Source organism: Astyanax mexicanus, chromosome 18, assembly GCF_023375975.1.
Source record: "Astyanax mexicanus isolate ESR-SI-001 chromosome 18, AstMex3_surface, whole genome shotgun sequence".
Lineage (NCBI taxonomy): Eukaryota > Metazoa > Chordata > Actinopteri > Characiformes > Acestrorhamphidae > Astyanax > Astyanax mexicanus.
The window spans coordinates 42,402,683-42,417,764 of record NC_064425.1 but is presented as its reverse complement, the minus strand read 5'-3'; the positions used below and the strand labels follow the sequence as shown (position 1 = coordinate 42,417,764).

General features: G+C 36.2%; 1 protein-coding gene and 1 long non-coding RNA gene across 7 annotated transcripts in view; one reads left to right on the top strand and one right to left on the bottom strand.

Moving 5' to 3' along the window:
* tnika (TRAF2 and NCK interacting kinase a) overlaps positions 1-15,082 on the top strand; it is a 67,951-nt gene that overhangs the window by 30,701 nt on the left and 22,168 nt on the right. For all 5 annotated transcript variants that reach the window (XM_049467372.1, XM_049467370.1, XM_049467371.1 and 2 more), the window contains exons 3-13: positions 4,354-4,410; positions 7,466-7,591; positions 9,577-9,687; positions 10,498-10,588; positions 10,918-11,048; positions 12,644-12,698; positions 13,017-13,095; positions 13,203-13,378; positions 13,780-13,846; positions 14,622-14,817; positions 14,917-14,982. In XM_049467372.1, coding sequence (XP_049323329.1) covers positions 4,354-4,410; positions 7,466-7,591; positions 9,577-9,687; positions 10,498-10,588; positions 10,918-11,048; positions 12,644-12,698; positions 13,017-13,095; positions 13,203-13,378; positions 13,780-13,846; positions 14,622-14,817; positions 14,917-14,982 — 1,155 coding nt within the window. The remainder of the gene's footprint in view (positions 1-4,353; positions 4,411-7,465; positions 7,592-9,576; positions 9,688-10,497; positions 10,589-10,917; positions 11,049-12,643; positions 12,699-13,016; positions 13,096-13,202; positions 13,379-13,779; positions 13,847-14,621; positions 14,818-14,916; positions 14,983-15,082) is intronic.
* Positions 9,729-15,082, bottom strand: part of LOC111191897 (uncharacterized) — a 36,371-nt gene continuing 31,017 nt past the window's right edge. Inside the window, exons 7-8 of one of the 2 annotated variants that reach the window (XR_002649749.2) lie at positions 12,946-13,332; positions 9,729-10,170 (exon numbers count right to left, since the gene is read on the bottom strand). This is a non-coding gene — a long non-coding RNA (uncharacterized LOC111191897). Of the gene's footprint in view, positions 10,171-10,572; positions 13,333-15,082 lie in introns of those variants that run through there. The other variant, XR_007425379.1, reaches the window with a different exon arrangement.

Here is a 15,082-nt window from a genome sequence, read left to right as displayed (position 1 = left end):
TGCATCCATAAATACTCCAATACTCCAATGCAGCAAAAAAAACTAACAAACAAAAAAGTCTACATGTATATTTTGATTTTAAATCAGATTTGGGTTGGCAGTCTATAATCTAAATATATATGTATATATACGTTAAGATTTGTTGTTAAATTATTAAATTATTATGTAAGGCTTTTGGTACGTTACTGTTGTTTACAAAATAGACACAACTATAAAGATTATATTTGGTTTCTGAAGGATTTAAACTGTTATATTTATACTAAATAAAACATAAACATAATGTTTATTTTTTGCAGTAGTGTATTTTTAAAACTAATAAAATATTTTTTTTACATAACCAAGAATATCAATATTGCAAAAATACTATAACATTTAAGCATATTTGATTTGTTTTTTTTACATTATTAATTAATGTCTTTGTAAAGTTGTGTGTGCAGTGTGTAGTTTTACATTGTCTTGCATAAATAGCAAATAGCATGTGATTAGTTGATCCCTTGCTCCGTCAGTTGCTTGATTGATGGGTTGCTTAGCCAATCAGTTGCTCAAATGTTTTTTTTTTGTTGCTGTTGAATGTATCAAACTGTGTATATGAAATTCTATTTTGTTTTGTAGTAATTTATTCCTGAAATTTATAAAATATATTTTTGTGATTGAAATTCCCTAAAATATTGTGATATTGATTTAGAGCCATATCGCCCATCCCTTACTATCACTGTGCTGGCGAGGGCCGTGTTTCTAAATGTGTATGAATCAGCGCCTCCTGCTGGTCACAAGGTGCAGCTGCAGAATTGCGGTGCAGTTTTTTTATTGGTCAGTAAAAACACTTCATCACAAATCAGTTATCTGGCAGGGGTCAGAAGGTCAGGGCTGTGTGTAATGGACTGAACGCCGCAGCTGGAGGAGTGATAATAGCCGCAGTTTGGGCTTATCTATAACACACACCTGCCACTGCCTGCTGCCGGGGCTGCCAGCTGCCGCTGGAGCTGCCGGGCCGGCAGGAGGCTGCAGATGCTTTATGGGTTTTAACGGAACAAACACTGCAGAACCCTGCGGTGCTGGCTGATACTGATTATATATATATATATATATATATATATAATATAAAATATATATATAAAATCTAACTAATCTAATAAATAAAAAATGCAGCCTTTTTAACATTTCCTGTCACATTTATTTGATTGCAGACAGTAGGAACCCAAAATAAGTTTAATTTATTAAAGTGACAGTCTGTATTATTTTGTTTCTAAACTGAAAGCAAAAGCATGTCTGAGTGGAGAAGAATATGGATACAGTATTGTGTTTAATGGTACCAGTGTTCTGAACCACCATCCCTGCTAAGCCTATTAATATTCAATCTAAAAACTGGGTTGTCGAGTCGCTTTTCATGGGAGATCTTATTCTTCTGGCCACGTCACGCGTCTTTAAGTGCTTGCGTCACACGTACAGCCTCTAAAAGAGGATCCGGCTCAGTTTTACTGAACGCGAGCGGCTCGTGGAGCAATGGGGACTTCAGAAGAGGAAACTCAGAGCTCAGTAGCTCCTTCGCTCATAGTAAAACCAAAGAAACGAAGGAGTGAAGTTTCTGATTCAGTGTGCTCTCTCGATCTCTGACTGAGCATAACCTGGAGTCGGATTCATCCGCTCTGAAAGGAGACACCCACCAGTTTAAAATGATTCTTCCGCATGCTCTATGCAATTACCTATTCTTACCAGAATGCTTCATGCTTTGTTTGTGCTGGTTTTGGAGCTCTCGTCTTTGCTGTAACTAGACCATCAGTTTCTGAATCAATTTCTCTGATTTTGCTGTTTATAAGTTTATGTTTAAGTAAAATGAACATTGTTGTTTTATTCTATAAACTACAGACAACATTTCTCCCAAATTCCAAATAAAAATATTCTCATTTAGAGCATTTATTTGCAGAAAATGAGAAATGACTGAAATAACAAAAAAAGACGCAGAGCTTTCAGACCTCAAATAATGCAAAGAAAACAAGTTCATATTCATAAAGTTCATAAAGAGTTCAGAAATCAATATTTGGTGGAATAACCCTGGTTGGTTTTTAATCACAGTTTTTTCTTCATGCATCTTGGCATCATGTTCTCCTCCACCAGTCTTACACACTGCTTTTGGATAACTTTATGCTGCTTTACTCCTGGTGCAAAAAATCAAGCATATCAGTTTGGTGGTTTGATGGCTTGTGATCATCCATCTTCCTCTTGATTATATTCCAGAGGTTTTCAATTTGGTAATTTTTTCTATATACATAGAAAAAATTAGTGTATTTAAGATTGTTTTATTTTTTATAAAGATATAAAAAGTCACCATGCTAAAATATTGTACCTGCTGTGCAAATTTTAATTTGTGTGCAATTTAACACATGAGTTTTTTGTGGACATGGTTTGGTTTCTGGAGGGATGAAACTCCATATAGGACAGTTTTTTGTAAATAACTTTTATACATAACCAATCACAATCTTCGGTCTCAACCTCAGTTTTAGGTAAGGGGCGTGGTCAATCTTTGCTTCAGAACCAATCATAATCTCAATTACAGACAAGGGGTGTGGTCAATCATCTCCACAGAACCAATCATAATCTCATTTACAGATAAACAGGGGAATTTAATTCAAAAATCTTGCAGAACTAATCACAATTATTTGGACGTATATTGTATTTTATATCTAAATATCTGTGAATTTTAATTGATTGATTTCAGTTGTTCTTTAAAAAAATAAACTTTAAAAACTCTAAACATAAAACATGAAATGTTATGTGGGAATCCAGACTAATCTGATGAGTTTACAGGGTGTCTGGACAGTTTTGAATCTGTGTTTTTTTTTATATTTTAATGATTAATTGAAGTGATTAATTTGTGTGATTGTGTTTATAGTCCTGAGGAACGCTCCTTGGCTCTGTTGGCTCGGTCCACTGGCCGGTACTGGAGATTGGGTTAGCAGGGTTTAGCGGTTATGAAATTCTCCTGTAATAATAAAGCTTATTTGTTTTGATCTGTAAATAAAGACCCTGGTGGTGACGGATTGTTTCGGGTTGATCCCGCCACTCTGTAAATCTCCATGTGACCGAAGAGCCTGCAGAAAGTGGGTTAGCGGAGCTAGCGCCCAGCTAATGCTAGCACATGGGCTGGATTAAGCAGAATCCTGAGATTTGTGGGTTTTAATGTTGTGATTAGGGATTCAGTGCAGTGCAGAATAAACAGGCCTTCCAGGTTTTTATAACCTACAATAAACATAATTACATTACAGGACCTACAGGATCTACAGGTTACATGACTTTACTCTTTCCTCTGTATAGTAAATGGTTTATAAAGTTTATAAAGTAAACACAGACATTTCTTCTCAACTGTGCTCACCTATGCTTATCTGCGCTTACCTGCTCTCAACTGCTTTCATCTATGTTCACCTGCGCTTACCTGTGCTCACTTGCTCTCATCTGCTCTCACCTGTGCTTACCTGTGCTCACCTGCTCTCACCTATTTTCACTTGACCTTACCTGCTCTCACTTTGCACTTACCTGCACTCCCCTGCTCTCACCTGACCTCCTGTACTGTAACCTGTCCTTACCTGCGCTCACTTGCTCTCATCTACACTCACCTATTTTCACTTGACCTTACCTGCTCTCACCTGTGATTTACCTGTGCTCACCGGCTCACCTGTGCTTACCTGCACTTGCCTGCTCTCACCTGACCTCCTCTACTGTAACCTGTCCTTACTTGCGCTTATCTAAGCCCACCTGTTCTCATCTACGCTTACCTGTGCTCACCTGCTCTCACTTGTTCTCATCTTTTGTCACCTACGCTAACTTGTGCTCACCTGTGCTCATCTGCGCTTACTTGCTCTCCACTGATCTTGTCTGTGTTCACCTGTGCTTACCTGTGCTCACTTGCTCTTAGCTTTGCTTACCTGCTTTTATCTACTCTTACCTGCACTCACCTGTGCATACCTCCTGCGCTCACCTGTTCTCATCTGCTCTTACTTGTGCTTACGTGCATTCACCTAAGCTCACCTGATCTCCCCTGCTCTCACCTAAGCTCCCCTGTTCTCATCAGCTCTCACCTGTGCTTACCTGTTCTTACCTGTACTCACCTGAGCTCACCTATTCTCACCTACTTTCACCTGACCTACCCTGCTGTCATCTCCTCTGCATACTGGACTTTTTAATTGCCGGCTTTACAGGAACTGATCTGAGCTCTTCTGGGGAACAGTCATTAGGCTAATCTGTGAACAGGTGTACAGGTGTGTTAGACAGGAACTATGTGGGTGTGTGTTCTGGTTCTGCTGGAACTCATAGACTCTCATTCCTCATTGTTTATGGCTCTTGTTGTTTTCTCTGCAGGGTCGACATGTGAAAACCGGTCAGCTCGCTGCCATCAAGGTGATGGACGTATCAGGGGTGAGCTTCTGTTCTCTTATTAAACTTCTTCACAAGCTCCTCCCACACTGAGCAGCACCTTCACTCAGCCTCACCTGATCCTCACTCTAAGCTGATCTCACAGTTCCACTCTCATCAGCTTCAGTATTTACGTCTGTACAAATCCTAAGAGTGACTTAAAATCACTGCTACTGCTGTAAGAATAGAAAACACAATAGAAATTATTATAATTAAAAACTATAAAACTATACAACGTAGAAAAAAAATATTCACCAAGAATGTGTCAGTCTATATGAATATTCAGTCTATAAAACTATATTTTTACTATAAACTAAGAATGACATAGTATCATACAGAGTACTATGAATTATTCAGTATCTGCCATAGATTATTCACAATTACTATTTGCTGGTCAATATCCTCAATTGACAATACACAAAACACCAGTATTCACTATGAATCATTCAGTGTATTATAACATTTTGTAAATACTATACATTCCAAAAATAGTAATAAATAATATTTAAAAATTAAACGTGAAATATTTTGCATATACTGTACATAAGTTTGTATATATTATAAATATTTTGTATTAACTATGAATTATTTAATATCCACTATTATTATTTATTGTATTGCAATCATAAATATTTATATATTCTTTATTAGAATTACTTACTGTCCACTTTATATAATCCAATTTCTATTATAGTTGATTTTATGTCCACTTAGAATTATCCTGTGTATTCAATGAAATATTTTGTATATATAATGAAATGTTCAGTATTTCAATTCATTATTCAGTATCTTCTATGAAATATCCTGTATTTTTAATGAAATATTCAAAATATTTAATTAGATATTTAGTATCTTAATTCATTATTCAGTATCTTCAATTAAATCTTTAGAATCTTTAAAAAATCTGTATTTTTAATGAAATATTCAGTATATGTAATACAATATTAAGTATTTGAATGGAATATTTAGTATTTTTAATGAAATATTCTGGAATATGTATGTAGAATGTAGAATGTAGAATATGTAAAGTCACTATATATGAACTGGGGATTTTATGGTGTTAAAGTTTATTATTACATTACATTACATTACATTACATTACATTACATTTGGCAGACGCTTTTGTCCAAAGCGACTTACAATATTGAAGTGCAAATAATAGAAGAGGTTAAGTACAAAAATAAAATTTTTTGAAAAAAAAAAAGGTAAAAATAAAGCATCTATAGATAGGGCCTTAAGGAGGTCAGAGGGAAATAATAGGATAGAGGAGTGAAGGAGGGGAAGAAGGAAATGAGGTTAGAATTAGTTAGTTTGTTAGAGGTGTTAGGAGAGTAAGAGCTCTTTGAAGAGCTCTGTCTTCAGGAGTTTATTAAAGATAGTGAGAGATTCTCCTGATCTGGTAGTAGAAGGTAGTTAGTTAGAGGTGTTAGGAGAGTAAGTGCTCTTTGAAGAGCTCTGTCTTCAGCAGTTTATTAAAGATAGTGAGAGATTCTCCTGATCTGGTAGTAGAAGGTAGTTAGTTAGAGGTGTTAGGAGAGTAAGTGCTCTTTGAAGAGCTCTGTCTTCAGGAGTTTATTAAAGATAGTGAGAGATTCTCCTGATCTGGTAGTGGAAGGTAGTTTGTTCCACCATTGGGGAACTCTGTATGAGAACAGTCTGGATTGCTTTGTGTGAGTATTATAGTATAGTATTAGTATAGTATTATAGTGAGTATTATAGCTTTGTGTGAGTATTATAGTATTGAGTTCATATTATAGTTCTAATATGAACACACGAGCTGACCCTGATCACAGAGCTCCTCTGAGATCTTCTGGTCCTGATGACTGGACGGGTCACATGCTGCGGGACTGCAGGACAGTCATGCCCAGCTGACGGGACTCGTTTCTACCATAACGCAGTTGTGTCATAAGCCCCGCCCACGTCAGATGTCCGTCATTATCTCCATATTACTGTATATAATGATGCAGATGATTCAGACTGACCCACTGACCTGCTTTCACCCACAACACCACACCATCACACACACCCTTATCTGACTCACAAACACACACTCTCTCTGTCTCTCTCTCTCTCTCTCTCTCTCACTCTCTCACTCACACACACACACACACACACACACACACACACTCTGTTTTACACTCTTTTATTTGCTTTTTTCTACTAATATATTTTGTATTAGAAATGTATTTTGCATTAAAGTGATAGTTTGTTGGAAAATTAAGTTTGGTGAATAAACTTTACCCCACCAATTAAAACTGGAGCTAAAAAGCTAATGTACAGTACCAGTCAATAGTTTCTCTATTAATGTTTAATTTAATTATTTATTTCTTACATTGTAAATAAATACTAAAGTAATTCAGACTATGAAGGGACGCATAAGGAATCATGTAGTAACTCAAAAGTGTTAAACAAACCAAAATACTTGTGGTTTATAAGGCTCTGAGATGACTTTTGCTCTTCCTTTTCTAAGCAGTCCTGATGAGTGCCAGTTCCATCATTAAAAGTCTCCTCTAGTGCAGTCACCACAAAAAAAATAAAAATGTTTTAAAGTTCTTGAAATGTTCCAGATTGACTGACCTTCATTTTTTCTAAAAGTATATTTTTTACTTAGTTGAGTAGCTGTTGCTTCTCATAATCTGGATTCGAACATTACTCAAATATTCACTATTCACTGTATACCTGTAACTCTATCTCTTCACTACTTTACTTTAACTGATGCTCTCAAACTAACTTTATTAAGAGACAAGAAATTCAAGTAATTAACTCTTGATGAGTTCAGCACAGCTGTTAACTGAAAGCCTGAATTCCAGGTGACTCTACCTCATAAAACTGACTGAGAAAATCCAGCCAAGATGTGCAAAACTGTCTAATCTAAAATACAAAAACTTTTTTCTTTACTAAACAATTCCATATAATTTTCTCTGTATAGTTTGGATGACTTTAGTATTAAATCACCAAGGCAAAACTTAATCATTGTAGTTCCAGTGCTAACTGGTGGAGTGTGAAGTATCCCTTTAATCAGACAGGAAGTGATTGAGTGAGTGTGTTGTGGGTTCAGGATGAAGAGGAGGAGATTAAAGGGGAGATCAACATGCTGAAGAAATATTCCTACCACCGAAACATCGCCACTTACTACGGAGCCTTCATCAAGAGAAACCCACCCGGAGTGGACGACCAGCTGTGGGTGAGTGTACACACACACACACACACACACACACACACACATACAGTTAACTAACATACACTACATTTAACCCCAAGTTTGACCTCAGCATCCAAAAGTAAATAATTTAACTTTTTATATTTTCTAATGAAATAATGAAATAAATCCCTCATCCTCACAAACCGACAACATGACATTCCACTTGTGAGGACATCTAGTCCTTTCAGGAGTAGAAAAACATACACAAACAAACACACATAGACACACACACACACACACAGTCTCATTCATACGCTACATGACCATATTGATTAAATTGCGATTTATGATCAATTACCATTTAATTTTACAAATTTAAATTTACAAATTTTACAATTTCATTTAAATAGAGGCAATTATGATTATTTATGACTAAATGTGGTTTAATAAGAATTATGAACAAATGCAGTAAATTTTATTATGAATCTATAGGAATCAATTTGATTTGATTGCAATAGATTCAGTAATGATTCTTTAGGAATTCATTTGATTTTATTGCAATTGATTCAATTATGATTCTTTAGGAATCAATTTGATTAGATTTGATTGCAGTAGATTCAATTATGATTTTTAAGGAATCAATTGGATTAATTCGCAATAGATTCAATTATGACTCTTTAGGAATTAATTTGTGCTATTAGTGGCAGTAGATTTTATTATAATTCTTTAGGAATCAATTTGATTTGATTGCTGTACTTTTAATTATGACTCTTTAGGAATCTGTTTGTTTATTGTGATTCATTTGTAAAAAAAAAAATTGCCATGATGTAGATGTAAGTTGATTGATTTCTCTGATATATAATTTTGCTTTGATTTAACTGCACTTATCAAACATTTTGTTTTGATTAGACTGGATTGGATTAGTCATTGGTCATAAATCACTAATGGTATGTTTAAGTTATGATTATTTGAATTGAAATAATTTAACAGTATTTAGATATTTGAGATTAGTGTATATTTTATGTATTCTAGGTATTTTAGGATTCATTAATGATTCTTTTGAGAGAAAAGTGATTTGATTTAGTGTTGATTGTGTTATTAGTTATTTTTGTTTTCTGCTGTGTTAAATAAGGTCAGACTTGCTGTAGACTGATATGGGAGTCTCGTATGGGTGACATTTAGATTTTTAATATTACACACTTTAATCAGAATTATAATAACACTCTCTCTAATTACACCCTGCAGCCCACTGTCTCGCACATTCACACACACACGCTCACAGAGAGTTGTGTTACTGGGTTACTGGTGTGTGTAAAGGGCAGCCGTCAGATGGAACAGGGTTTTTTTTTTTTTTTTTTACAACTTTTTGCAAAGTCTTTGAATTAGAGCTGCAGTTACTCTAACATACCCACCCTATAATTATATACAGCATGATTATAGAATCCTTAAATATATATAAATTCATATTATTATATTATCTAAGTTTATTTGCTCTACTACTTCTAATAATAAAAACCGTTTAATGGCTGATGGACAGCTGTGATTCTACACTCCGTGTAGAAGTGTGAGGTATAGTATTCCCATTCATTACTCTGTAGTATAGATAGTATAGACACTAGGGTTTAAAATACTTCTGTAGAAGTTGAAGAAGTATCCAATCAGGCGTGTGCAGGTGTGATGGATCACAGTATAAACCAATAGGGAGTCGAATGGTATAGGTTTATACTTCTCTACATCCAATCACAATCAGATTCACTGATCTGGATGGAGGAGAGATTTATCTGGATTAGGGTTTTATTGAACGATGGGAAGCCGGAATTTTAAAAAGCTGAAATTAAATATGAAAAACGAGGCAAAAAAAATAAATAAAAAAATAAATAAATAATTACTCCAGTGAAGTACAGTATGTACTGCACAGCTGTAGTGCAGATGTTGTAATACACTGAGAATTGATTTCTGCACACTTCTCCATTTGTATCGTTTATATTAACCTCCAGATTGGTGTGTGTGTGTGTGTGTGTGTGTAGTTGGTGATGGAGTTCTGTGGAGCGGGTTCTGTAACGGATCTGATTAAGAACACTAAGGGGAACTCTCTGAAGGAGGACTGGATCGCCTACATCAGCCGAGAGATCCTCCGGGTAAACACACACACCCCACTACACACACATTTTATACCATTTATTATAATACCATTTATTTATTACACACATCTTTATTTACAAATTAGTTCTAAAACCAGTTAACTAACGGATTTGAATTTGGAGTTACAACAACTTGTTAAACAGTTAATGTATGGGGGGTGTTATGGTGAATATAATCTAAACATTATATTACATAGATTACAGGCGCATCTAAAAAATGAGTTACTTTATTTCAGTAATTCAGTTCAAAATGTGAAACTCATATATTATATAGAGGTATTACACACAGAGTGATCTATATTAAGCATCTATTCCTTTTATTATTGATGATTATAGATTACAGCCAATGAAAACCCAAAAATCAGTGTCTCAGAAAATTAGATTATTATACAAGACCAATTGGTACTTTTGGCAGTGTGCCAAGTCCTGCTGGAAAATGAAATCTGCATCTTCATAAAAGTTGTCAGTAGCAGAGGGAAGCTGTAAGATATGAAGTGCTGTAAGATTTTGTGGGAAAACAAAACTGCACTGACTTTAGACTTGATAATAAAACACAGTGGACCAACACCAGCAGGTGACATGTCTATATTCCATATATAAACCTATTATATGGAATTTATGTTCTTTAGTAACTCATAACGCACCGATAGCTAGTGTCAGCAGAGCTTTAGCCAGTATTTTCTTATTAGAACTGTGGGCTGTGGCCTCCGAGTCTGGCCATTTGGTGGGGAGGGGTGGATGGGGCGGATACCTTGGGCATTCCTTAAACATACTTGTATACCATATAAACCCCCTATCTTTTTTCAGGGTCTGACTCACCTCCACCAACAAAAGGTCATCCACAGAGACATCAAAGGCCAGAACGTGCTGCTCACAGAGAACGCAGAGGTGAAACTAGGTGAGAGCGCCGCCCTGCTGGCCTGGAGTACTGCTGTTACAGCCGGTACTCATCAGGTTCACAATAACGACTGGCACTAGAAAACACTGATAGACATGAAATGTGGACATCTCTAAATTGTGCGATTTTAAAATACAATTAAATGCACTGATTCACCTTTCATGTTTCTGTCTCTGATGTGTGTTTTAATGTGTTTGATGTGTGTTTGTGTGTATATAATGTGTTTGGGTTTATGATTGAGTCTTTGACGTGTTTGTTGTGTGTTTATGTTTGGTGTGTTTGGTTTTTGTTTGATGTGTTTTTGATATATATATGTTTCTGGTTTGCAGTGGACTTTGGCGTTAGTGCCCAACTGGATCGCACAGTCAGTCGGAGAAACACGTTTATCGGCACCCCCTACTGGATGGCCCCAGAAGTAATCGCCTGTGATGAAAATCCAGAGGCTACATATGATTTTAAGGTGCAACATTTTTACTAAATATCATTTACCATTAGTTTTGAAGTTTACATTAATAAAGAGATTTAGCCACAGGATTAATCAACAAAACACTCAAGGTATAGGCAAAAACATCAAACCAGAGTAACAGCACTTTAGCGACCAAAAATGAGTGAAAAACTGTGAAAAAAAACAGTGATTATTCTGCAACTAAAGTAACTAAAATAAATAATACTGAAAACACACTGCACAGACCTAGGCTGCGGCAATACTCTAAAAAAGGTAGCGCAAAATAACTGCCTTTATATATAAGTAGTAATGAACAGGTGAATGGAATTAGCACTCAGGTGAGTGAGATCTTAAGACTGACTGCTGGCTATTGATGGGTATAAGTGTTTATGAGAAATGGATTCATATTGCCAAAGCATTACAACAGTGACAAGTACACAAAATAAGTGACAATGACAGTGAATAAAGATAATAATTAGAATAATTGTTTTTTTGTCCCATTTATAAAAGTATATATATTATATGTTATATATTCTCGTTTATGTTTTGGTTAGAGAAGTCTTTTTTTTTCTCTTTATTTCTTTTCGTCTATTCTTCTGTTGTTTTTTTTTTCTCCAGTGCTGAACCACTCAGACTCAGACAGGCTGTTGTGGTGAAGTGCTTTAGAAGTGCTGTATGTCTGACACTGTTCTCTCAGTTTTTCTCGCCCCCGCCTCCTTCTCTCTCTCTCTCTCTCTCTCTCTCTCTCAACAGTGGAATCAGTGTTGAGTATATCCACTCTTTACTGAGATTCCTTTACCATATATATTGGGGTTCAATTATATTATTGTTATTTTATAATAATTTTAAGCCACTGATAGTATAATAGTATTATTATGAAATTACACCCCTTTTGAAGAGCAGTGAATTTTTAATATTTTTTATAATATTTTTATATGCATGCTTTATCAGTGTGAAGTACAGCCGTACTGTGTTGGTGTGAAGTGAGCGAGCCGGAGGTGTGGAACTGTGATTCCGCCAGCAGGGATTATGTAACAGCAGCAGACGAGACGGACGCTGTGACAGAGGCTGTTTTTAGATTCCAGGCCAAATGCAGTGTTTGTGTAACGATACTGACTGGAGGACAGATGTGTGTATGAACAGAGAGACTTCTCAAAATCAGTTAGATTCAATAAACTCAGCCATAATATTAATATACCAAATAAAGCTGCGCAATAAATAATATTCTAGATGAGTTTTTATGATGCACATTGAAAGAACTGCAATATCATTGTGAATACCAGCAAACTCAAACTGCACTACCTGTAAACAGCTACAGAGGGAGCTCTTCACACTGCAGACATGCTCATTTTACATAACGTTGGAGGCAGAGTGAGGTAGAATAATTTGAGTGAGGTAAAGCTAGATAGAAAGAGGTAGTAAAGTGAGGTAGAGTGAAATAGTGCAAGGTAAATCGCGGTAGAGTGAGGTAAAGGGAAGGGAAGGGGACTGGAAAGAACAATTGCAGCCAATCCAACTGGCATTAAAAAAACGTTTTACTACTTTATTTTAAAACTAATAGTTCCTAATTTATTGTGATTTACAATATCAGTGTTTCATTTGTCTTTCAGAGTGATCTGTGGTCACTTGGAATAACTGCTATTGAGATGGCCGAAGGAGCTCCACGTAAGTAAAAAAAAAAAATAACACACTGTACATACACCTACAAATGTTTAGGTTTAAGCCTAAGTTGTCCACACTGTTGTGGTAAAATATCACTGTAGTGCTTTATATATACAAGTAGTAATGACACAGGTGAATGGAATCAGCACTCAGGTGAGTGAGATCTGGCAAAAGAATTAAAACTCTTAATTAATTTAAGCATGATATTGCAAAACAGCACAGTATTCTAATAATTCTAATAATAACCCACCTGTACAATGTACCTGTACACACATTAGCATCTTCTTTTCTCACTTTTTCACTCACTCTCTCTCCTTCCAGCCCTGTGTGATATGCACCCCATGAGGGCTCTGTTCCTGATCCCCCGCAGTACAGCCCCTCGATTAAAGTCCAAGAAGTGGTGAGTCTTGATCGCCCTCTCTCTCTCTTTTGCTTTCTCTTTTTCTCTATAGGTTTATTTTTAACGCTCTGGGTCTCTTGGGTTGTTCTCTGTGTGGTTCTCCGCAGGTCTAAGAAGTTCCAGTCGTTTATCGAGAGCTGTTTAGTGAAGAATCACACCCAGAGGCCGACTACCGAACAGCTCCTGAAGCACCCCTTCATCCGAGATCTGCAGAACGAACGACAGATCCGCATCCACCTGAAAGACCACATCGACCGCACCAAGAAGAAGAGAGGAGAAAGAGGTCAGCGTACATAAGACACTATTAGAAATGCCTACCTACTCTCTTGTGAATCCATTCACTGGTCACGCTGTTGTTCACCTACCTACCAACTTGTGTATTCAAACACTGGCCACTTTATTTGAAACATCTAGCCTATGCCTCTGTAAGGACACTGTGTGAATGCAACACCAGGCCACAGGGGGCGCTGTAGTAAAGCTGGTTTTGTGTGGGCATTAATCTGTGCATGTACAGAAGACAGGGCTGGAATTATGAGAAACAACCGTCCCTGTCCCCATATTCACAAAGGTCCCCATAATGCAGGTGTATATTCTAGGTCCTCTAGGTCTAAGGTCCTCATACACCAAAAACAGCAACTAAATGATTGTAAGGCTGCAGTGAATCTGATTTTGCTGCTGTTTCAGATGAGACTGAGTACGAGTACAGCGGGAGCGAGGAAGAGGAGGAAGAAGGAGATGTAGGAGAACCAAGGTACTGACCCACCTGACCCACCTCACACACACACACACACACTCCGTATTACACATATGAAAAATACACACACACACAGTACTGATATAGCAGCCCTGTTACTTAGCATTTTCCTGTATGTACTCTATGTGAGCTAATTAGGGAATGTTATAAAGCATTTTGATTTAATTGGACCAAAACCTTGTATCTCTAATTACCAGAATCAGAAGAAAAAGCACACTCTCTAAACCGTCAGTGAAACTCAGTGTATAGAGTTTGTCTCCAATCATTTTGACCATTTCTATTGTTTAAATCATCACAAAATGTATGTAGTTTAATCATTTATTGTGCTTAAGTTATTATGTAAATCAAAATCAATTTGTGATAGCACTATTTGCTCATATGAAAAAAAAAAAATTATAATTAATTATAAAAACTAAAATATTGTAATAATGGAATATACCAGTCAAAAGTTTGGAAACACCTTCTCGTTCAATGTTTTTCTTTTTTTTTTTTTTTTTAAATGCTATACATATTGTTAAGTCATCCAGGCTAGACATGAGACAAATTTTATTGATCTTATTGTTTGAATAAATGTATAGGTCATTGTTGTTTAATTTATTTAAAAAAAAATAACCAGTATATTATTTAAGAAGTTAATTCTATTTAAGAAGCAGTTAAATTAAATTAGTTTCTTTACTTAGGCATGAATATTTAACTAATTACTTTTTTCGTTATGTCTTTTCTTAGTACAGTAATTAATTAATATAACAAACTTCTGATTGGTCCTCCACAGTTCCATCATTAATGTCCCTGGTGAGTCCACTCTGAGGCGGGACTTCCTGCGGCTGCAGTTGGCCAATAAGGAGCGTTCTGTCCTCATACGGAGGCAGCAGCAGGAGCAGCAGAACGAGGAACACAAGCGCCAGCTACTGGCTGAAAGGCAGAAGCGCATTGAGCAGCAGAAGGAGCAAAGGCGCAGACTAGAGGAGGTATACAGTATAGTGTGTGTGTAAATATAAGTTACATATAACATACATATATATATATATGTATGTGTTTATAAATGGGTAAATTTGTGTGTATTTCAGCAACATGTCCGTGAGCATGAGTTGAGGAAGCAGTTTGAGCAGAGAAGACAGGCTGAGAGAGAACAGGTATATTGGCATGCGCACACACACACACACACACACACTTACATAAATGATGATCAAACCCCTTATATCGCATGTAGTCCGTGTATGAAACATGTTTCAC